The sequence below is a fragment of the Vitis vinifera genome, chromosome 12 (genome assembly GCF_030704535.1).
Source record: "Vitis vinifera cultivar Pinot Noir 40024 chromosome 12, ASM3070453v1".
Classification (NCBI taxonomy): domain Eukaryota; kingdom Viridiplantae; phylum Streptophyta; class Magnoliopsida; order Vitales; family Vitaceae; genus Vitis; species Vitis vinifera.
The window spans coordinates 1,347,682-1,371,011 of NC_081816.1; the positions used below are offsets into that span (position 1 = coordinate 1,347,682).

The following is a 23,330-nucleotide window of genomic DNA, read 5'->3' on the forward strand; positions in this document are numbered from 1 at the left end:
TCTCTCACAGCCACGGATCCTCGGTTTTTCTTCTTTCAGCCGCAATCTGAAGCCGTATTAGGGCTCTCTTCGATCCAAACAAATTTCGTTCTCCAGATAAGTAGATATGGCTACTAAAAGTTCCACTTTTTCCTCTGTCATATCTGGATCTCCTATGATTACTTCGAAGAAATTGGTTAGCAGTGAAAATTATTTGTCCTGGTCTGCCTCTGTGGAGCTTTGGTTTATGGGTCAAGGTTATGAGGATCACCTTGTTACGCAGGAGGCGGATATTCCTGAGGTTGACAGAATACAATGGAGGAAGATAGATGCACAGTTATGTAGTGTGTTATGGCAATCAGTTGATCCTAAGATTCTGCTTCATCTTCGGGCCTATAAAACATGCTTTAAATTTTGGAATCAGGCAAAAGGGTTATACACGAATGATATCCAACGTCTTTATAAGGTGGCTTCTTCTATTGTCAATGTCAGACAACAAGACATGGATTTATCTACTTATATTGGCCAGATTGCCTCTCTTAAGGAGGAATTCTTGACCGTGATGCCTCTTACTACTGATGTTGGGGATCAACGAACACAGATTGACAAGTTCTTCATGGCTCTTACGCTTATTGGCCTTCGTCCAGATCTCGAGACCGTCCGCGATCAGATTCTTGGCAGTTCCTCCATTCCATCTTTGGATGATGTGTTTGCTCGCCTCCTCCATATCTCCTCCACTCAAACTTTGCCATCTGATAATACTTCAGATTCTTCTGTGTTAGTTTCTCAAACTAACTCTCGAGGAGGACGCAGTGGTAACCGAGGTAGAGGCCAACGTCCTCATTGCACCTATTGCAATAAGCTTGGCCACACTCGTGATCGGTGTTATCAGTTACATGGGCGGCCTCCCCGCACTGCCCACGTGGCCTAGTCATCTGATCCTCAGCCGCCTCAACCTCCCAGTTCCTCCACATCTCAGGGTATTTCCCTCACTGACAGTGAGTATGATGACTATCTCCGCTATCAGGCCACCAAGTCAACTTCTGTTGCTTCTGTTACCCAGACTGGTAATGCTTCTGCTTGTCTTACCCACACATCTTCTTTTGGACCTTGGATTCTAGATTCTGGCGCTTCTGATCACATATCTGGTAATAAGGATCTTTTCTCTTCTATTACTACTACCTCTACCTTACCTACTGTTACTTTAGCTAATGGTTCCCAAACTATGGCTAAAGGTTTTGGTTTCGCTCATCCTCTCCATTCTGTCCTTTATGCCCCTGAGTGTCCTTTTAATCTTATTTCCATCAACAAAATAACTCGCACTCTTAACTGTTCTATCACTTTCTCTGATAAATTTGTGACCTTGTAGGACCGAAGTACGGGGAAGACGATTGGCATAGGACGTGAGTCTCAAGGCCTCTATCACCTCACCTCACCTTCAACTCCTGCAATTTGCATTTCCACTGATGCTCCCCTCCTCATCCACAGTCGCCTGGGCCACCCTAGTCTATCCAAGTTCCAGAAAATGGTCCCTAGTTTTTCATCTTTGTCGTCGCTTGCTTGTGAGTCCTGTCAGCTAGGGAAACATACTCGTGTCTCATTCCCAAAGCGTTTGAATAATCGGGCAAAGTCTTCTTTAAAACTTGTCCACACTGATGTTTGGGGTCCTTGTCGGACCGCGTCTACTTTAGGATTTCAGTATTTTGTCACTTTCATTGATGACTATTCTTGATGTACTTGGTTATTTTTAATGAAAAATCGAGCTGAGTTATTCTCTATTTTCCAAAAATTTTATGTTGAAATCCAAACCCAGTTCAATATTTCTATTCGTGTGTTGCGTAGTGACAATGCCAGGGAATATTTTTCTACACCATTGACTTCATTTATGTCCCAACATGGGATCATTCATCAGTCTTCTTGTGCTCATACTCCTCAACAAAATGGGGTAGCTGAACGTAAGAATCGACATCTTGTTGAAACAGCTCGTACTCTCCTTCTCCATAGTCATGTTCCTTTTCGTTTTTGGGGGGATGTTGTTCTTACAGCATGTTATTTGATTAATCGTATGCCCTCATCTGTATTACACGATCAGATTCCTCATTCCCTTCTTTTCCCTGACCAACCACTTTATTTCCTTCCTCCTCGTGTTTTTGGTTGTACTTGCTTTATTCATATTCTCACTCCTGGACAGGACAAACTTTCTGCCAGAGCCACAAAATGCATCTTCTTGGGATATTTCAAACTTCAAAAGGGTTATCGTTGTTATTCCTCTGAGACTCATCGCTACTTTCTCTCCGCTGATGTCACTTTCTTTAAGGACTCACCGTTCTTCTCCACCTCTAAGTCTCTTCCTGTTTCTGAAGTCTTACCCCTTCCCATTATCTCCCCACTTGATGCAGTGCCTTCTCGCCCACTTCAGGTTTATCATCGTCGTCATCGTGTCGCTGTTCCTCCTTCTTTGGCCGAGGTACCTGCTGACTCACTTCCTATCCCTTCAGCTTCTCCTGCCCCGGCTCTGCCTCCTTCTGCTGACTTACCCATTGCTCTTCGGAAAGGTAATCGATCTACTCGTAATCCTCATCCCATTTACAATTTTTTGAGTTACCATCGATTATCTTCACCCTATTCTGCATTTGTTTCTGCTATATCTTCTGTTTCTCTTCCCAAGAGCACCCCTGAGGCTCTTTCCCATCCAGGCTAGCGACAGGCAATGGTAAATGAAATGGTTGCTTTACACTCCAATGGCACTTGGGATCTTGTTGTTTTACCCTCAGGTAAATCTACAGTTGGTTGTCGTTGGGTCTACACAGTTAAGGTTGGCCCTGATGGTCAGGTTGATCACCTTAAGGCCCGCTTAGTTGCTAAAGGCTATACTCAGGTTTATGGTTCTGATTATGGTGACACTTTCACTCCTGTTTCCAAGATAGCTTCTGTTCGTCTATTGCTCTCCATGGCTGCTATGCGTTCTTGGCCTCTTTATCAGTTAGATATTAAAAATGTTTTCCTTCATGGGGATCTTGCTGAGGAAGTTTATATGGAGCAACTGTGGGATCCTCCCTAAAAAGTGCCACGTGGCTCCCTCTTCCTTGGACACGCAGACGGCCCCCCTTGCGACAAGTGGCATCGCTCATTCCACCCGGACGGAAATTCTGTACGGCCGACGTTCCACCGTCTCCGGGTATTTCAAAGCCGGCGCCTGCCGCCGGATGGAAGAGGAGGGCGATTCAACTTCCCCGGTCAGACATGTCCGAATCCTCTGGTCATGCTTGCCCGGAGAACATCCGCAGCCAAAGATTCAGATTCCCCGGACAGCTTGGCTCGTCAGACACTCGCGATTCGCCGGATCCGCTTCCGCCCACAATCAAAAAGCAAACTCCGACAATATTGACGACCAAGTCTCCTGAACTGTCACTTATCTTTAATGCAAGATACGCTTGACAAAATATTCCCAAATCTTCTCAGATCGCCTGACGCATCCCCGATACCTAAAATCATAAATTGAGGCGACAACCGCCGCCTGAATACCCTCCTCACAGCCGCCACCTCGCACCAGAAACATCATGATTGCTTCGCTACCCTATGAGGCGCAATCATGACGATGGGACCCGCTAGCACAGCGAGGCCATACTCTCTGACTCATATATAAACTCTAAGGAGACCCACAGGAAGGGAGGCATCCTTGACGAAAATCACGGGGTAACACTCCCAAAGGAAAACTCTATTTTCCAACAACTTCCAAAAGACTAACTTAATCATCGGAGGGTGTGTCCGGACAACCCATTCGGACATCTTTTTTGCAGGAGGAAGGAGGAATCACTGTAACGCGTTGATCGAGATTCCGTTGCTGGTGATTACTATTGCAGCAGGGGAATTTTGCCATCAACAGCAACCACCTGGTTTTGTTGCTCAGGGGGAGTCTGGTTTAGTGTGCAGGTTACGCCGTTCTCTATATGGCTTGAAACAATCTCCTCGAGCATGGTTTAGCCGTTTTAGTTCTGTTGTTCAGGAGTTTGGCATGTTCTGCAATACAGCAGACCATTCCGTTTTATATCATCATAACTCTTCGAGGCAGTGTATTTATCTGGTAGTTTATGTGGACGACATCGTCATTACAGGCAGTGATCAGAATGGTATTCAAAAACTAAAGCAACACCTTTTCACCCACTTTCAGACTAAAGACTTGGGGAAACTCAAGTATTTCTTAGGGATTGAGATAGCTCAATCCAGTTCTGGTGTGGTTCTTTCCCAAAGGAAATATGCTTTAAACATCTTGGAAGAAACCGGTATGTTAGACTGTAAACCAGTAGACACTCCTATGGATCCAAATGTCAAACTTATACCAGGACAGGGGGAGCCTTTAGGAGATCCTGGGAGATATCGGCGACTTGTAGGTAAACTGAACTACCTCACCATTACTCATTCAGACATTTCTTTTCCTGTAAGTGTTGTTAGTCAATTCCTGCAATCACCATGTGATAGCCATTGGGATGTTGTAATCCGCATTCTTCGATATATCAAAAACACACCAAGCCAAGGTGTGTTGTACGAGAACACAGGTCATGCCCAGGTTGTTGGCTACACAGATGCAGATTGGGCTGGCTCACCCACAGATAGACGTTCCACTTCCGAGTATTGTGTTTTTATTGGAGGTAACCTAATATCCTGGAAGAGTAAGAAACAAGATGTAGTGGCCAGATCTAGTACTGAAGTCGAGTATCGAGCTATGGCTCTGGCAACATGTGAACTCATATGGCTGAAACATCTTCTTCGGGAGTTGAGATTTGGAAAGGATGAACAGATGAAGCTCATCTGTGACAACCAAGCCGCTTTGCATATTGCATCCAATCCAGTCTTCCATGAAAGGACCAAACACATTGAAGTTGACTGTCACTTCATTAGAGAGAAGATCGCATCAGGATGTGTAGCGACTAGTTTTGTCAATTCAAATTATCAACTAGCAGATATTTTTACTAAATCTCTCCGAGGTCCTAGAATTAAATACATTTGTAACAAGCTTGGTGCATATAACATATATGCTCCAGCTTGAGGGGGAGTGTTAGATAGTGTACAGTTATTTAGGTTATTTACTTTTCCTTTTCCTTTTCTTTCCTTATTGTATTGTGGGTCCCACTAACATGTATATATATACCCAAGTCCAATGTGTATTCTTCACAACTTTTCAATAACAATAATTAGGGATTCTCCCTTTTTCTCTCTTTTCACAAGAGCGATGGTGGAAACTCCATGGCAAGCCATCCACATCTAGCAAAGAGCGAGGTCACAATGGAGGGTAGCAAAGGAATAATGGGCAAGCACACTTGTCTCTTGTTCAACCAGTTGAAGAAATATCCCCAGAACAAGGCGGATTCAATCAAGAGAAAATTGAAAAACGGAGAAATTTGTTAGGAACTCTTTAGAAACCTTTAGGTACCTACTCACTGGCACTTTCAGGTAAGTATCTTATTTCCATTGGATTAAAAGTGTCAGATGAAACCTTTACCAATTCATAGGTTATAGATTTAGGTGTCACAAATCACATGACTCATTCATCACACCAATTAATAACTATAACCCTTATCCAAGCAATAGGAAAATAGCTACAATTGATGGTTCATTAACCAGCATAGCAACTATAGGAAATGTCCAAATTAATCCTACACTCACACTTAGAAATGTGTTTTATGTTCCAAAGTTGTCTATTAATGTTGTCTCTATACAAAAGCTTACAAAAGATTTGGGTTGCAACGTAATTTTTTACCCTACTCATTATGTATTTTAAGACCAAGATTTGGGAAAGATGATCAAACTTGAAAAGGAACGAAACAAACTATACTACCTTAAGACACCAAGCGAATCATTCATATCTTTTCTTTTTTAGCACCACCTTTTCAATAAAGAAAAAATTTGGCTTCATTACCATAGGCTTAGACATCCGTCCTTCAGAACTCTTAAGATCTTATTTCCTACTCTATTTAGGAGATTAGGTGTTGAGAGTTTTCATTGTGATGTATGCGAACTAGCCAAACACAAGCGTACAACCTTTAAAACTAATAATAAAAGAAGTTCAGATCAATTTTCATCTAGTTCATAATGATATTTAGGGTCCTTTCACTGTCCCTAATATATTTAGGGCACACTAGTTTGTGTCTTTCATCGATGATTGTACTAGAGTTTTTTGGGTCTTCTTAGTTAAACACAAATCCAATGTGAGTTTTATTCTCCCAAATTTCCACAACATGATAAAAAACCAATCTTGTGTCAAAATCAAGAGGTTTCAATTTTACAACACATAAGATTATTTCAATCAAGTTCTAACTCCATATTTTCAACATGAAGTAATAATTCATGAGTCATCGTGAATAAACACCCCACAATAAAATGAAGTTGCTAAGAAGAAAAATGGTCACCTCCTTGATACAACACAAGCATTTTTATCCCAAAAACATGTGCCTAAATCTTATTAGGGGAAGTCATCCTAACCGTCACAGATCTCATAAACCAATTACCTTCCAGAATCATAGCTTTCAAAAGTCTTAGGACCTTTTATCCTAATATGAGAACCACAAACCATCTCATTCCTAAAATATTTGGATGTGCATTCTTGGTGCATGTTCATAGTTAAAATAATGGAAAATTGGATCCAAGAGTAGTCAAATGTAATTTTATGGGATATTCTTCAACTCAAAAGGGATATAAGCATATCGTCCACCATCCAAACAATTTTTTATCTTTGCCCATGTTACTTTCAATGAAAATGAGTCTTATTTTCTCACTCCGTATCTTCAAGGGGAGAATTCCATTCAAGAAAATAAAGATCAAGATTCTTGTTTCATTGATCCCTTTCTCATTAACCTTCCCAAAGCATCTGATCCAATATCTATACCCTCCTTCTCTGAACTCAAGTCATCCATTAAGCTCATAGTTACTCTTCAAAATCGAACGACTGGTGCTCCTAAGGATCAAATGATTGGCAAAGTGCACTCAAGGAAAAAGGTTGTAGTCCCTAAACTTATACATGTCCAAGAATTTAAACCAGCTTCTAGAAATAAGGTAACAATTTCTCATCCTTACAAACTGAATCAAAACTTTAGTTTGAAAAACCCATAGATCATAACCCCCTAATTATTAAAAAGGGCATGAGGGAATGCACTAAACGTCCTTTGTATCCACTTTCCCATGTTGTATCATTCGAAAAGTCGTTTCCATCCTATAAAAGTTTTCTTACAAGTTCGAACAATATTCATATTCCTACCATTCTATCTGAGGCTCTATCAAATGAAAATTAGAAACAAGTCATAAATGCAAAAATGGAGGCCTTGGAGAAGAATAAAACTTGAGAGTTGGTATTTGCTTGTAGGAAAAAAGCTAGTGAGATGTAAATGGGTTTATACTGTTAAGTATAGAGCGGATGGGTCGTTAAAAAGGTACAAAATGAGATTGGTGGCCAAATGATACACTCAGACATATAGCATGAATTATATAGAGGCATTTACCCAATTTCAAAGATGTACACAGTTAGAATTTTGTTATCATTGGCAACAAATTATAATTGGGATCTATAACAATTCGACATAAAAAATACATTTCTAAATAGAGACCTGAAAGAAGAGATCTATATAGAAGTCCCTCCCAAATTTGGAAGTAACTTAAGCACCAAAAGGTGTATAAACTGAAAAAAAAAAAAAAAAAAAAAACAACAACAACTCTATACAGGTTGAAATAGTCTGTAAGGGTGTGGTTTGGAAGGTTCGTCAGAGTGATGAAAAACATGGGATACAAACAAAGTCAAGGAAATCATATATTGTTCGTTGAGCATTCAAATTTTGGGGGAGTTACAGCTCTTCTGGTGTATGCAGAAGACATCATCATGATAGGAAATAATGAAAAGAAGAGACAAACTTTAAGACAATGTTTGACCAAGGAATTTGAGATTAAAGAGTTAGGAAGGTTGAAATACTTCCTAGGAATCAAGGTTGCACATTCTAAGCAAGGAATTTTCATTTCTCAACAAAAATATGTAACAGATTTTCTCAAGGAAACTAGGAAGTTGGCATGTAGGCCAACAAGCACACCAATAGATGTTGTTGTAGATAAATAGATGTATCAACATCTGGTAGGGAGACTCATTTATCCCTCTCACACAAAACCAAATATAGCATATGTTATAAGTGTGATTAGTCAATTCATGCACAGTTCAAAAAAGGTTCATCTACAAGTTACTAACAGAGGGCTACAGTATCTTGAAGGGTATTCAGGAAAAGGCATCCTATTTAAGCGAAGCTCAGAGCTTGTACTTAAAGCATACACAAACGTAAATCATATTGGATTTGTGGTTGACGAAAGATCAACCACCGGATATTGTACCCTTTTTGGTCGGAATCTAGTGACATGGAGAAGTAAAAAACAAAGTTCGGTGGCTAAATCTAGTGCAGAAGCAAAATTTCGCACAATGGCTCAAGGAATTTGTGAACTGCTATGGTTGAAGATCATTTTGGAAAATTTGAAGATTAAAGAGGATGGCTCAATGAGACTTTACTACGACAACAAATCCGTGATCGATATTGTACATAATTCAATGCAACATGATCAAACAAAGCACATAGAGATAAAAAGGCATTTCATTAAGGAGAAACTAGATAATGGATTGAATTATACTCCTTATATATCTACTGACCACCAACTTGCAAATATGTTCACCAAAGGTTTAAGCAATACAGTGTTTCAAGCAAGTGTATCCAAGTTGGGAAAGAAAAACATTTATTCACCAGCTTAAGGGGAAGTGTGGAAGAATGTAATTAGGAAAGATTATAACTGTATAATTTTGTAATTAAGGAGACAATCAAGACAATCCCGTAATCAAGGGGATTTGGTATAATTAAGTTAAAAAGGTTTCCATTTTTTTTCTTAGAATATGGGTATAAATATGTGGGTTTATACAAATTGAAAATCAAGGAAGAACTTCATTCTTTTTATTCCTTCTAATTCAGCACTTTCATAATTTTTTTTTTTTTATAGGAAACAACAAAGGAATATATTGATAAAAATGAGATACAATAGAAGGATAAGGAATCCTCCCACCAAAGAAAAACAAGACTACAAGTAATCAAATATAAGAAAATACAAAGAGAGAACAAGCAAACACTCTAGTTACACACCGCTAACCAATCAAGTTGTAACACGTTAAGAAGTATCCCCTTAAAAACCTTAGAATAAAAAGCCCAAAGAGAAACAAGAAAACGAATAGAATTCCAAAGATACTCTGAATTCTTTGCTTTATCCTCAAAAATCCTTGCATTTCTTTCCCGCCACACCACCCACATTAACGCGATGCACGTGTCTTGCCATAAAACAATCCCTCTCTTAGAAAATCCAAAACCATTAAAATTAGTAGATAACATGTCAGATATGTTCTTTGGGGGAACCCAATCCGTCTTTGCTAAATGAAATAATCTGTGCCACAATCCCATCGTCAAAGAGCAATGGAGGAAAAGGTGATCAACTGTTTCTCCATGCTTCATGCACATTTTACATATGTCGGGACTAAGTGCTTTATGGGGTCTTCTCAATTGTAGCAAGTCATTAGTATTAACCTTCTTGTGAGCCACCAACCAGACAAAGGACTTGACTTTGAAGGGGACTTGAGAATTCCAGACAAACTTGGTAGGGAAAACTGGAGGCGACTCAGAATATTGAGATAAGGCCAAAAAAAAGATTTGACTGTGAAAAATCCTGAAGGAGATAAAGACCAGGATCTCTTATCTGGAACCAAAGGTGATATGTGTAGACGATCAAGAGACCACATAAGGCCTTCTAAATCTTCTATCTCAGAATCAGAAAGATTTCCACGAAAGTTGAAATTCCAAGAGAAAGGGCGGGTATATCCAAGGATTGATGAAATAGGAGCATTTTTATCCGTGACTACACTAAGTAATCTTGGATATTGGACTCCCAAAGGTTGATCCCCCCACCACAAGTCTTCCCAGAACCGAATTCTATCCCCATCACCTACCACAAACCGAGTAAACTTGGAAAACTCTTGGAAGACCAGTGCAATGGCCTTCCAAGGACAACGATGTGACCATCTAACTATATTGTTGACATCCCAGCCATTGGAGTGTGATCCATAAATGCTTAGAATAACCTGATGCCACAGAGCTGAACCCTCCCTAAGATATCCCCACAACCACTTCCCTAAGAGAGCGACATTCCTTACAGAAATCTTTCCAAAACCCAATCCTCCTCTCGATTTCGGCTTACACATTACGTCCTAACTAACCAAATGATCTCTTTTGCCTTCCCCTACGCCTGACTATAAAAAATCTCTTTGCAATCTCTCAATTTTTGCTGCCACTGAGGCGGGAATCTTAAACAAGGAGAGAAAGTAACATAGCATATGGGTGAGACAAGATCGAATGAGGGTTATCCTGCCTCCAAAAGATAAATACGTCTTTTGCCACCCATCTAATCTCCTTGATATCCTCTCTATACAGGATCCCAAAAACCACACGCCTTAGGATTCCCTCCCAGAGGAAGACCCAGGTAAAGTATAGGCCACCCAGAAGCCTTGCAGTCAAGCATCTCGACCAACCTAGAAAGATGATTCTGTTCAAGATTAATGTCATAGATATTGCTTTTGTCAAGATTAACTTTCAACCCGGAAATATGCCCAAACACTAGCAAAACATTCTTAAGGGTCAACATATCCTCTTCTCGAGTACTAGAAAAGAAAATGGTATCATCTGCAAATTGTAAATGGGATACCCTTATTCTGTTCCTACCCACCCTGAAACCCTCCAAGACGTTTCTCTCCTCAGCTCTCAATAACATCCTACTCAATACATCTGCCACTATAGTGAACAAAAAAAGGGATGAAGGGTCGCCTTGTCTTAAACCTCTAGATGCCTTAACCCACCCTTTCGCATTACCGTTCACTAGGACTGCAAAAGAAATCGAGGACAAGCAACCTCTCATCCATTTCCTCCATCTAGGACTAAACCCCTTCATCTCCAACACATGATCCAAAAAATCCCAACTCACGTGGTCATAAGCCTTTTCAAAGTCAATTTTGAATACAACTCCTTCCTCCCCTGATCTTCTTTTCTCATCCACTATCTCATTGGCTATGAGAATTGCATCCAAAATTTGTCTCCCTTGAACGAAGGCTCCTTGAGTAGAATGGATGGTTTCATGAAGTACCCCTCTTAGACGCCCTGCTAACACTTTGGCTATTATCTTGTAAAGACTAGTGATCAAGCTAATAGGTCTATAGTCTGAGATTCTCTTTGACATGCCTTTTTTGGGTAACAGAACTATAAAGGAAGCGTTGGTGCTTTGATTGATAATTCCGCTCCTATGAAATTCTGCAAATACTCTCACTAGATCCTCCTTTATCACTTCCCAACAATCTTGAAACACTGCAATGGTAAAGCCATCCGGCCCCGGAGCCTTATCCCTATCCAACTGAAAAATGGCCTTAGAAATCTCTTCTTCAGTAAAGGGGGATTCCAACCTAGACGCACTCTCACCAGAAATAGGGGAACAATCTAAGCCTTCCACTCTCCAAGGTTCTCCAGAAGGACTCGCGTAGAGCTTTTCGAAATACCTTAATATCTCCTCTTTGATGCTCTCTGAATTATTCAACATTAGGCCACTTTCATTTTCCAACTCCTTGATAAATTTCCTATTTTGCCTGCCAATGGCCACTTTATGAAAAAATTTTGAGTTACAATCCCCTTCTTTTACCCATTTCACCCTAGTTTTTTGTCTCCAATGTATTTCTTCCCTCAAAATCAACTCCTCTAGCTCCCCTTTTTTTAAAGCTCTCTGGACTAAAAGTGCATGGGATAGGCCCCCTTCTTGCTCCAAGGTATCAAAATTAGCTAAATCAGATAAGATATCTTTTTTCCTTTTACTTAGCTCTCCAAAAGAAGCCTTATTCCACTCTTTCAATTTGGCTTTAACGAACTGTAATTTCCTCATGAACTTGTGCCCTTCCCACCCATTTCCTTGAAACTCTCTCCACCAACTTCCAAAACTCTCCTTAAAACTAGGATGTTGCAACCACATATTCTCAAACCTGAACGGCGTTGGTCCCCACTTGAACGGATTGGTTTCCAAGACAATCAGCCAATGATCCGATGTCCATCTTGGAAGAACTCCTTGAAGACTTTGAGGAAATACTTGTTCCCACTCATTTGAGTACAGGAAACGATCTAATCTCTTGCATACTAGATGCTCTTGCATGTTTGACCAAGTAAATGGTGCGCTCCTTAAAGGTGAATCTATCAATTCGCAATCTCTTATGAAATCATCAAAATCCTTCATACTTGGGGTTAATCTAAAACCTCCCAATTTTTCTGAACTTCTCCTTATGACATTAAAATCGCCGCCCACACACCAACGCGGGAGAAGAAAGCCCAACAATGTCTGAAAGCTCCACCCAAAAATCCTTCCTGAGAGCTGAGTTGTTTGGGCCATAAACTGCAGATAGCCATAATGATTCGCATCCGTCCAGTGCGAACTTGATTGAGACCGAAAAAGAACCTAACACTACCTCCTCCCTACGCAATTTTTTAGAGTCCCATATGATCAAAATCCCACCCGAAGCCCCACTGGTCAGAAGGGCTGCCCATCTTTATTTCTAGTTGTCCAAACACTACCCACGAACCTTCTATCACACTCCGCCTTTTTTGTTTCCTGAATCATCACTACATCCGGTTTTTCTGATCTCAGAAAATCTTTAACCACCCTTCTCTTTTTCTTTAAACCCAAACCCCTAGTATTCCAACTGATTATCTTCATGTGAAAACTCACTGACCCTGATCTCCGAACCAAATCCAACTAGTCTCACAATCCTGTGGAGCATCTGTTCTTCCTCCTGGAATATACCTTGATATCCAGAGTCTTTAAAACCTCACGTACTTTTTCCATTTTCCTAGGGGACAGTCCTTCTATTTGGAACTCGCCCGAAGGAGAGCCCGCAATACCTCCCTGGTTAACTGCAACCATACTGGAGTCCTTGATAGGCGATCTTAGATTAGATGAAAGAGGGTTGACACTCTCGAACATCTGGTATGGACAAGTTGGCTGGATCGCCTCCATTTCTAAATTAGGGATATCAACAGAAGTTTGACCTACATAAGCATCGTTGACTTTTTTGAAAAAAAATTCAGAATTTACTCGATTTTTCATAGGAACCTGAGGTTGAGAAACTGAACTGGGAAGCATGGGGGTAGAAGGACTCAGAATGGGGACAGAAGGATTCATGAGGAAATAAGTGAAGCCACTAGAAGGAGATATATATGGCTGGGGAGATTGAAAAAGTGATGGCGTTACCTCCAGATTTTCCGCAACCATCGAACCACAATTCTCCAACAAGCTAGGCCCTTTACCTCTGGTTTCTGACGTAGAAGGCATAACCATGACTATTGAGCCACAAGGATCAGACCCCACTCGGCCCAAAAATCCTTCCATGTCTTCGTCGGATGAAAAATTGTTCAGATCCGCTTCATTTCTCGGCGACGAAGCCCCTTCCCTTAAATTCTTCTTACAAAACCTTGGAAATCGACGAGAAAAGAGAGGGCTTGCACTTAATCCTCTTTTTGCCTAAGATTCGGCACCTGAAGCCTCTGCCTTTGGGTCCTCTTCGCTGTCCGCCTTGATCTTTCGGCGCAAAATGGGCTCGCTGCAACACCCGATTCCCTGTCCGTGCTCAGAGCTTGGGGGAAAGAAGGTTGACCACAGCTTCCTTGAACCGTACAACACCTTCTTCTTCACAAACCTGCTCGACTGAACCTCCAGGAGTCCAGGAGCTGTTTTCCCCTTTTCGTTTGCAGATGAGTCTTCTTCCTTGCATAACGACGCCACTGTCTCAACTGGGATAAACTCTTCTGGGCTTAGGCCCAACCCCAGCAGGCCTTTAAGCTTGCAGCCCATTATAGCTACTCTTGGACCAGGCTTTGACAGTGACTGGGTCTTCCTCTCACAGGCCCGACAGCCCACATCGGCGATGGCCTCGTCTTCTCCGGCCCAATCTCCTCCCACTTCTTCAATCCCGTCTAGCCCATCTGCTGTCTTATTTGAATTCAAACGAGACTGCGATGGGAGCTGGCAGCCCTTGCCACGTTTGTCGACTGAGGTAAGCACAGCCTTACCCCTTTCTCCCTCCTTCCTTTGTCTGCTATCTTCCCCGACACGATATCTTCCCCCCGCCGTTGATCTGCCTCTCTCCCCTCGTCTTCCTCCACCTGTCCCCAAGTGAGAAGCGATAGCCACCCGAGTCAGCTCACCCTTTTCACTACCTCTTCGTCTTTCTTCATCTCCGACCACTACGATGACGACTATAAACACCCAATCCCCATCAGTCACCTCTAACAGAGCTGGAAGGATTGCCCTATCCTTCATTGCGATCTTTAACCTCGCCCTACTAAGATCGAACAGTTTCAATGTTCGCCAATCAATTTCATTTACCGTCCCTCATTGCTCCACAATCTTCTTCAGGTGTACCTCCGACCATAGGTGAAATGGCAACCCCCGTAATTCGATCCAGCCTTCTCTAAACTTCCCATCTATTTCCGCATTTTCCTTCAGCGACCATCTTCGCAACTGGATTATGTTCCTTTCCCCAACCTTTAAATTCCTCAAATCATGGAGAAATATAGCTTCCTCAATTGTTTCAACAAAAAATACACCATTTCCAGCTAAAATGGGTACAATCGTTACAACGCCTTTCTTCCCTAAGCTTCTCGCCACCGATCTTCCAACCTCAGCCCAATTCTCTCTGTCAAACTTGCTTTCACGTACCACAGCTCGCGCCCACCTCCCAACTGGAACTAGACCACCTCCTCTTGGTCCTTCATCACTGACTGCCTTCGCATAGGATCTATGCATAGAGCCCACGTTATTGTGAGGCCAGCTTTCCCCCTCTAATATTCCTTCCTTTTACTACTGCATTCGGATAGGGGACCACCAACATTGAAGACAGCGCTTTTTTAATATTCTCCCAACCTCTGCCCTTGTCGCCCTCAGGAATGATCAGAACGGAAGATTTTGTTGGTAGCAAACTCCGAGATCCTTATGAACCTTCCATGGTTGTTGAAACCAACTTCCATCAGATGGACCCTGCATTTTCCCCTGAATTTTCTGTTGAAACCCATGTGACTCTTCAATGCTATGGCTTTCGTCAAATATTCAACCATCCACCCAACTGCTTCCTTTTCAAAACCTAATGCAAAAAACAAAGCCTCTACTTATCTCTGTCATTGAACACCACTCGCCTCCTTGCTCGCCTTCCAACCTAATCAAGAAAGTCTTCCTCTCCACCAAGACCTTCAACGTCTTCCTCTCCATTTGTAAATTTCTCTTTCGGCTATGTTACCCTTTCAGCACTTTCATAATGGAGAATGGAGAATATCATTTCCATCAAAGTCAAAATCATAATTGCATTATATTCACAAATCATAATTAATATAATCATCATCATGACAAAATCATAATCAAAAGTTATTTTGTAACAAATGAGAATGATATGATCTCCGCCAATGATCATTTCTAATATCCCTTTTGTAATTTAGATACAGCACCCACTTCTAACAATCATCATAACCATTAAAAGCATTACTCTAGCTTAATGTCTGATTAATTACATAGGTTGAGAGCATAAACTATTTCATAACTTACCTTGTTAGAACTATTCACCTAACTAATCTAATGGAAATGACAATCATCCATAGTTGTTAATGGCATGCTTAAAGAGTGGCTAGGCCCAAGGAACAACCACTCCCTAGTTATAGCACCTTACTTGCCAAGGCATGCACCTTGTTGAAAAGGCATACCTCATCTATTTTACATTTTCTTTTTAAACACTTCAATTTTCAAAATTTCTAATTGTATATTGAAATTTATATAATTTCATTACCTTTTTGTTTTTCTAATTGTATATTGAAATTTATATAATCTCATTACCTTTTTGTTGAATGCATCTTTTAAATGTTTGTTACTTTGACTGGATTTTGAATCATATTTTACAGAATTGATATGCATCCTATGTCGTGTTTCACTTCGCTCAAATACTCACCTTATAATGTACCTTGTGCCTAAGCCTTAAGAGACTTTTGTGAATTCGGTGCGCCTTGTGCTTTTTAAACTATGTCATAAACAAACATTATATCAAGATGATCAATATTATTCATTCATTAGTAAGTCCCATTTGATAAATTCAAGTTCTTTTCTCCCAATAGTATTTCCTTGAATCAACTCTTAAACAAGATCCTAATATTCAATCCAATTTAAAGATAATGATCCATAGTTCAATATTAAAAACATAAATCATTAGTCCCACAAAGAAGTTATAGCAATTAGAACAACGTCAAAGCATTCCTCAAGGAACAAGGGCACAAAATTTATGTTATAGTTATAACCAACCAATGATTGTGACATTTTAATACATATATGTGCACAGTGTTTTAAACAGCTATTGAGGCTAACGCCTTGAGGCTCGCCTTTACAAATTAGCCTTGAAGTCATAGCCTCAATTTCGATAATTGAGGTTTAAGTCTCAACCTCCTGAGGCCTATAGCTTTAAGGTATATCCTCAAGGCTATTAAGGCCTAAACCTCAAATATCCAAAGGGTTTTAAGCCTTTATAAGCTTTTGATATATATTTTATTTATTTCATTTTTTTATAAGCACTTTGGGTATATATTTTATACAAGGCTTTTGAATATCAAACCTTAATATTCAATTTTATTATGTGTTCTATCATCTATGCTATTGTGGACTTTTGATATGGACTTCATGAGTTTTGTATTGGGTCTCAACTTGGTTAAAGCTCATTTTTTTTTTTTATCAGAAACGAAGAAATTTATATTAAAAGAAGAAAAGATACAAGAGAAAAAGAAGAAAACAAGAGAAGGATGAGAGGTCCTTCCCACTAAAACAAAAACTGAGCAAAAGAGAAAACACCCAACTTTAGAAAGCTTATATGGAATCAAAGCTTAGTTGCCTTCCAATTAACCTTTCAAATGGAAGGAAAAATGGGCAATTAAGAAGAAAAAATAAGGGAATTGTTGACCATCCTATTAGTTGATCTAATATACAATCATTATCTTATTATTGATAGATAAGAAAAAAATACCACTACAATTTGGACTTGGTTCCTCCTGTAAGTATTTGCGATAGGATGATCATCTCATATAAGAGATTGGGAAGCTCCATTAGAGGCAAGGTTCTTTGGAAAATGACTTGTGTCGCTTTGATTTAGGTTGTTTGTCGGGAAAGAAATGTTAGGATTTTTTAGGACAAAGCAACAACTTCAAAGGCTCTATGGGATATCATTCATTTCTTTGCTTCCTTTTGGGCCTCTAGCACCACAACATTTAAGGGCATTCCCCTTAATGTGGTCCAACTCAATTGTTTTTCAGTGTAGATCGAAAGGTGTGAGTTAGCAAGGAGAAATCTCTTGAAAGGAAATTATTCTAATATTAGAACTATGAGTTGTTTTTTGCATATTCCCATGTGTTATTTTACTATTGTATAGGTTTACTTAGTACTTTGGAGGCCTCAAACATTATTTCTAATTAGTTTGTTGTATTTTTTAGAAGATTTTTCATCCTTCTTTTATATTTATTTATCCTAAATTCCATAAATTTGAAAAAAAAAATACTTCAATTGGTAGACAAAGAAAAAGAAGAATGGGAGGATGTTAACACTGAAGAGGAGGATAACATAGCAAATGGATACAATTATATTCCTTAGAAGATCCTACTAGTGATAATAACAATAATATTGAAAATTATATGACAAAAATATGAGAGAGAAAGAGGTAAATTTTAGAAGAAAGAAAAAGGAACTAAATCAGAAACAATTAACAATGACAAGATACTTACTCTTATCATTACGAAGTTTATACATTTTTATTATTCAATTTTCATATGATTTAATCAGTATTTTTCTGATTTATTTGATAATTTATTATTTATTTTCTTAATTTGAGGCTTACGCCTTGTTTGCTTCAAGGCTTACACCTTGCCTCATTTTGGCAAAATGCCTCAAGACCGTCTTTAGCTTTTCAAAACATTGTATGTATGCACATACATAAACACATGCTACAGCTGTTAATATGGAGAAAACTTATGCCACTGAAGAGGCAAAGGGCCTATATGATTCTATAACATCTACATTACACTTTGCAACATAGCACACTAGTAATTATACCTTCAATCAATCCAAAAAGTGCTTTGGGTGCATGAATGTGAAAAGAAACTTTTTCACTAGCCATTTTTCTTGCTTCAGTCTCTTCAGTGACTTTATCAAAAACAAAATTCTCCAGATCCATGTTTTCATACACCAACAAGGCTTCAACTTCATTACTAGAGTCATCTAAATGAGGCAACTCATAAGTAGGACAGCTTGAGAGGGCTTCTTTACAATATGTCCCAATATTTGTCAACAGATGACATACGCCCTGCATCAAATTCCAGAAATAAATGTCAATCTTCTAGGAAAAAGGAATGCATAAAACATACACCTAGTCCATCTACTTATAAAAAGTAAAAGTATGGAGGATGTGGTTTGTTTTTTCCTTTTTTTCTTTTTTTTTTTCTTTTTTATTTTTGGCCTATGCAATTAAAGAACCAAAGAACTGGAAATATAAACTCACAACCAACTAGGAAAGGGAAAATCGATGTTATGTGCAAACATAAATTTCTCATCCATATCTTCAAGTTAAACCACAATTTTCAAATATGAAACCTAGATTAGAACTTTTTCTAAAGACGATTAAAACTTTTGTTAGTCACCTAATAGATCATCAATCAGAAGCTCAAATTCTACCTACATTGCTTTGTTGCCTATGAAAGTATGATCAATTCAATTAGAATTTCACTTCTTCTTCTTTTTCTTTTATTTTTTTTGTGACGCATAACTGTTAAGTCTATTTCAATTCGTGATTTATTTTTGTCAAGTTTCAAAGCTAGTTCCCATGCCCAACCCTTAATTTGCAAAACCAATGATGAGTTAAATTCTTCTTAGAACTTACCATAGTTAGTTTAGATTAAGTTGAATCTTTTATTAAGTTTCTATTTTAGTTTTTTTGTTTTTGTTTTAGTTTGTTAAGTCTATTTAAGTTCATAATTTATTTTTGTCAAGTTTCTATTTCCTTCATTTTCTAAATAATATTAATTTCCTCTTTTTTTATTTTTGCAAGGAAAGATAAGGAATTATGAAAGTTGTCCTATTAAGGAAGAAGGTCATAAGAGTCAACACATAAAAAGTTTTCATATCTATTACTCTTCCTTTGAGAGTATGATTGTCTTCTTCCCAAGTGCAATTACTTAGGAAACTCTAGGTGTGAGTGCCTAGAATCCTTGGTATGATCAAGGATGAAAATATCGATTTTAACGGATATATCGGTAACTCAATTTTACGAACATATTAGGATATATCAAGAAATATTGTTGGATATTTTGACACAAAATATCGATGAAAATAAAATTGATAAAAAAACTCATAAATATGTTGAGAAAAACTCAATAAATGTTAAAAAATAATAATACATATATAGAAGTATACACACACACGCGTGTATATATATATATATATATATATACACTTGTAACATTAGACAATAATATATTGAATTTAATAACATATAAAAATTTAATGTATTTAATTTAGATATATTGAATTATATGAAAGAATGATGATATATATAAGTATTTTTTAAAAAAAATATTGATTATTTTTATTTTAAAATATTGATTATTTTTATTTAAAAACATTGATAATTTATTTATAGATTTACATTTGTTTTGTATTTAATTATTATATTATTTATAGATTTACATTTGTCTTGTATTTAATTATTATATAAAACTTATTTATAAGAATTTTATTTTAATTAATTTATAATATATCATATGTAAAAGATATACATAATTTGATTTGCATTTATAGGAAAAAGCACGTTTGGTCTAATGGTAGAGGGGAGCCTTCCCATCATCAAGGTCAGAAGTTCAATCCTTCCGTATGCACCTTTAAAGGTGGTTTTTCTATTTAGATTTGAAAACCAATCCCACATAGGAAGTGGAAAAGAAAGCAATCCTATATTTAAGGCTTGTTGCCCCCAATTCTTGGTACAAATCACACGTGATCTAGAACAACCATACCGCTCATCAAGCCCAAGCCCACCTACCAAGCTGAATTTTGAGGGAAATTAAAAAAATTTCCGTGACATGATCAAAAACTTCCAATATATCGGGAAATATTGGCCTAATATCACAATTTTGCTGAAAAATCAGCGAAATATGGGAAAAAATAATGAAAAATCTATAATTTAAAATATCTATGGAATTATCGTGTCGGTCCACCTCGATACTCAATTTATCGACAATATTTCGATGATTTATCCCGACATTTCTGTCCTTGGGTATGATTGCCCAAGATCTATCTCTCTTTTTTTTTTTTTTTTTGCCTTTCCTTTCCTTTTATCTTCTTTAATCGATCATATTATTAGACAACACAAAAACAACTTCTATAGAGTTGGAATTTTGAAAATCCTCATCAAAGAGGCATTAAAGTTCCATGACAATATGCTTGCAAGCAAGGTTGTGAGTTGAGATGGGAAATTGTTACTGTTTATGAACCTTGCAAGGATGATTAATAGGGAGGCTAAATGAGGTTCATAGCCTCCATGTGTTTGGGGCATCAAGATGCACTATCTCCTTTCCTTTCTTACTATGGCAATTGACAATCATGAGAATGAGCAAAAGGAAGTAAAGAAAGGTAGTTTGGTAGTTTTCAAATTCCATTGGTTTATAGTCACCCGCCAAGATAGCTCAATTGGTCAAGGTGAACATTGGGAAGTGGCACATGGTCCCTAGGTTTGAATTCTGCTACTGATGATACCCTGAATTTAGTCAGTGTTAATTCTTGCGAGGTGGTCAACACACTGAGGTTTGGGTCCCCATGGAGAGTCCTAAGGACTTGGTCATGGAAGGTTCCTTGATTACCCAAAAAAAAATCCATTTGTTTGTGGTCAAAGTTAGTATTATTTAATTATTTGAGACCTATTTAGGATTTAGAAATCTATTTTATTAGACATATCTCATTAAAAGAGGAGAAAGAGAGAGATAAAGAGAGGAAGAAAGAGAAAGAGGGAAGAGGGGGACGAGAAATGCTATGGATGGCACATAAATAAGAGCAGTCCACTATAAGTCCATGGTTATGAGAAGAGATAAAGGTAGTGTACTCCTAAAGATCCCAAGAATATTTAAAATTCATATTATCTGATATATGATGCTATGAACCGTGGGGAAAACAAGAGACACTCAGGAAAAGTTGGGATCCACTCAATCATCCAGCCAAATTTTATCATGAGAGGTAACATTTTGATCAAGGTGTTGCTGTCTTTTGATCCACTGCTTCACAGCATCCCAGTTCAAAAGTTTTTTTTTTTTTTTTTTTTTGATAAATATCCCAATTCAAAAGTTTGAGGTTCCTGAACAGTAAATACCTCTAACAAAGATACTTTGACTTTTTGAGGGCCTAAAGAGACATAACCACCTTATGTTTTATGCAATCAGTTTTTTGTTGACATCAATATGTGCTTGCTTTCGCCTAAGAAAATGGAGAATGTTTTGGCATCATTGGTACCCCCTAAAGTCAATGCTCATGATATTCTTGAACTTTGTAGGTCTTACAAGGTTATTCACCCTAAAAGATGTAATTTATGCTCAAAGAGTGGACAATCAATTGGCCACCATTCATTCCTTCATTCCCTGTGTCTTTTGAGTTTCAAATGTGCCTTTTTTTTTTCTTCTTTTTTTTTTTATCAATAAGCAAGCAATAGATTAAAAGGCAAAAAGCCACAAGGCATACAGGGAGTATACACAGCAGCCTAACCCAAAAGACACAAAAAACAAACACCCTCACCAGCCCTTAAGTGGACGCTAGCCACTCCAAAAAGAATACGAGAGACAAGGACTCCCCACCAATGTACACCCGAGCCCAACTCCAAATATTACAAACAAAAGAATTTTTGAGCTTCTATATAGCTAAAAACCCTCCCCTAAAAGCTAACCTATTCCTCTCTTTCCAAACCGTCCAAAAAATACACAACGGGATGGAATTCCAAATTTTTTTTCTTTTTTTCCCCACAAAAGGGCCTTTTTAGCTGAATAACACCTCTTTAACTGTCTCTGGGAACACCCACGGAACCCCAAACAAGGCGAGAATGATCTCCCAGAGGACCCTAACCACTATACAGTGTAAAAGAATGTGATTTACAGTTTTTTCGTCACAACCACACAAAAAACAACGGTTGGGGAGCTGCCACCCCCACTTCTGAAGCCTATCCAGGGCAAGAATCTTCCCCTAAGTGGCCTCCCAAGCAAAAAAAACAGCTTTGGTTGGAACATTATCCACCCAAATGTTCTTCTTCGGGAAAGCGAAGTCATTGGGGGTGACTAGCAGAAAATAAGCGTCCTTAACCCTAAAAATACCACCTCCCCCACCTTTCCAAAAAACCGAATCCTCCTCTGAAGATACTCTATAGTCCCTCAACAAATTCAGCAACTCACCTATCAAATCCAACTCCCAATCATTAAAGTCTCTAGAGAATCTGAGGTTCCAACCTCCATGACCAAAACTAGAGTCCCACACTTCATTAACCGTTGCATTCCTCTAGACCGTCAAAGAGAATAATTGGGGGAAGATTTGAGACAGCGTTGCACTGCCACACCAATGATCAGTCCAGAACTTAATTTTAGTCCCTTTACCCACTTTAAACTGGAAGTTATCCCAGCACCAGCATGCCTCTTTCAGAATCTCCTTCCAAACCCCCACTCCATACGCCCCACGAACCTCATTAGTCCTCCACCCAAGACCCTCTTGGCCATATTTCACCAACAGCACTTTCTTCCAAAGATTATCCTTTTCAATGGCAAATCTCCAAACCCATTTCCCAGCAAGGCCTTGTTCAGAAGGATAATCTTCCTTCAGCCTAGGCCCCCCTTCTCCTTTTAAGCGCACACCACCTCCCAATTGATTAAATGGACTCTCCTTTCCAAGCTTCCCCCTCCCCAAAGGAAGTCTCTTTGTAATTTTTCCAACCTTTTTGCAACAATCTTGGGCATTCGAAAAAGAGACAAATAGTAAATCGGCATGCTAGCCAGTGTGCTCTTAATAAGGGTGATTCTCCCACCTTTGGAGATATATTGTCTTTTCCACAAAGCTAGTCTTCTCCTCATTCTCTCTTCCACCCCATCCCACATAGAAGGAGTCTTGTGATAGGCTCCTAAAGGCAGCCCCAAATAAACAGTGGGCAAAGACCCCACCCCACACCCTAGCTCCAC

The 23,330-nt window shown here is 38.8% G+C and overlaps 1 protein-coding gene across 1 annotated transcript in view; it reads right to left on the reverse strand.

Annotated features, from left to right (window-relative positions):
* The window catches only part of LOC100852438 (anaphase-promoting complex subunit 5), an 89,744-nt gene that overhangs the window by 51,216 nt on the left and 15,198 nt on the right, over positions 1 to 23,330 (reverse strand). Inside the window, exon 4 of the mRNA XM_059741182.1 lies at positions 18,193 to 18,442. Coding sequence (XP_059597165.1) covers positions 18,193 to 18,442 — 250 coding nt within the window. The remainder of the gene's footprint in view (positions 1 to 18,192; positions 18,443 to 23,330) is intronic.